Source organism: Seriola lalandi, unplaced genomic scaffold, assembly GCF_002814215.2.
Source record: "Seriola lalandi dorsalis isolate HSWRI2012SDOR001 ecotype SW California unplaced genomic scaffold, Sedor1 jcf7180002053666, whole genome shotgun sequence".
NCBI lineage: Eukaryota > Metazoa > Chordata > Actinopteri > Carangiformes > Carangidae > Seriola > Seriola lalandi.
Genome location: NW_019524219.1, coordinates 54,774 through 55,167, shown reverse-complemented (window position 1 = coordinate 55,167; position 394 = coordinate 54,774). Strand labels below are relative to the sequence as shown.

Sequence of the window (394 nt, the reverse complement as noted above, 5' to 3'; positions counted from 1 at the left end):
GGTGGTGGGTGGAGTCTGGGTGGCGGTGGGTGGAGTCTGGGAGGTGGTGGGTGGAGTCTGGGTGGCGGTGGGTGGATTCTGGTGTGTGGTGGGTGGGGTCTGGGAGGTGATGGGTGGAAACTGGTGTGTGGTGTGTGGAGTCTGGGAGGTGGCGGGTGGAGTCTGGGAGGTGGTGGGTGGAGTCTGGGTGGTGGTGGGTGGAGTCTGGGAGGTGGTGGGTGGAGTCTGGGTGGTGGCGGGTGGAGTCTGGGTGGTGGCAGGTGGAGTCTGGGAGGTGGTGGGTGGAGTCTGGGAGGTGGCGAGTGGAGTCTGGGTGGTGGCGGGTGGAGTCTGGGAGGTGGTGGGTGGAGTCTGGGAGGTGGCGAGTGGAGTCTGGGTGGTGGCGGGTGGAGTC

At 67.0% G+C, this 394-nt stretch overlaps 1 protein-coding gene across 1 annotated transcript in view; it reads right to left on the bottom strand.

Annotated features, from left to right (window-relative positions):
• ptprbl (protein tyrosine phosphatase receptor type B, like) overlaps positions 1–394 on the bottom strand; it is a 30,031-nt gene that overhangs the window by 23,843 nt on the left and 5,794 nt on the right. Inside the window, exon 6 of the mRNA XM_087172712.1 lies at positions 25–372. Coding sequence (XP_087028838.1) covers positions 25–372 — 348 coding nt within the window. The remainder of the gene's footprint in view (positions 1–24; positions 373–394) is intronic.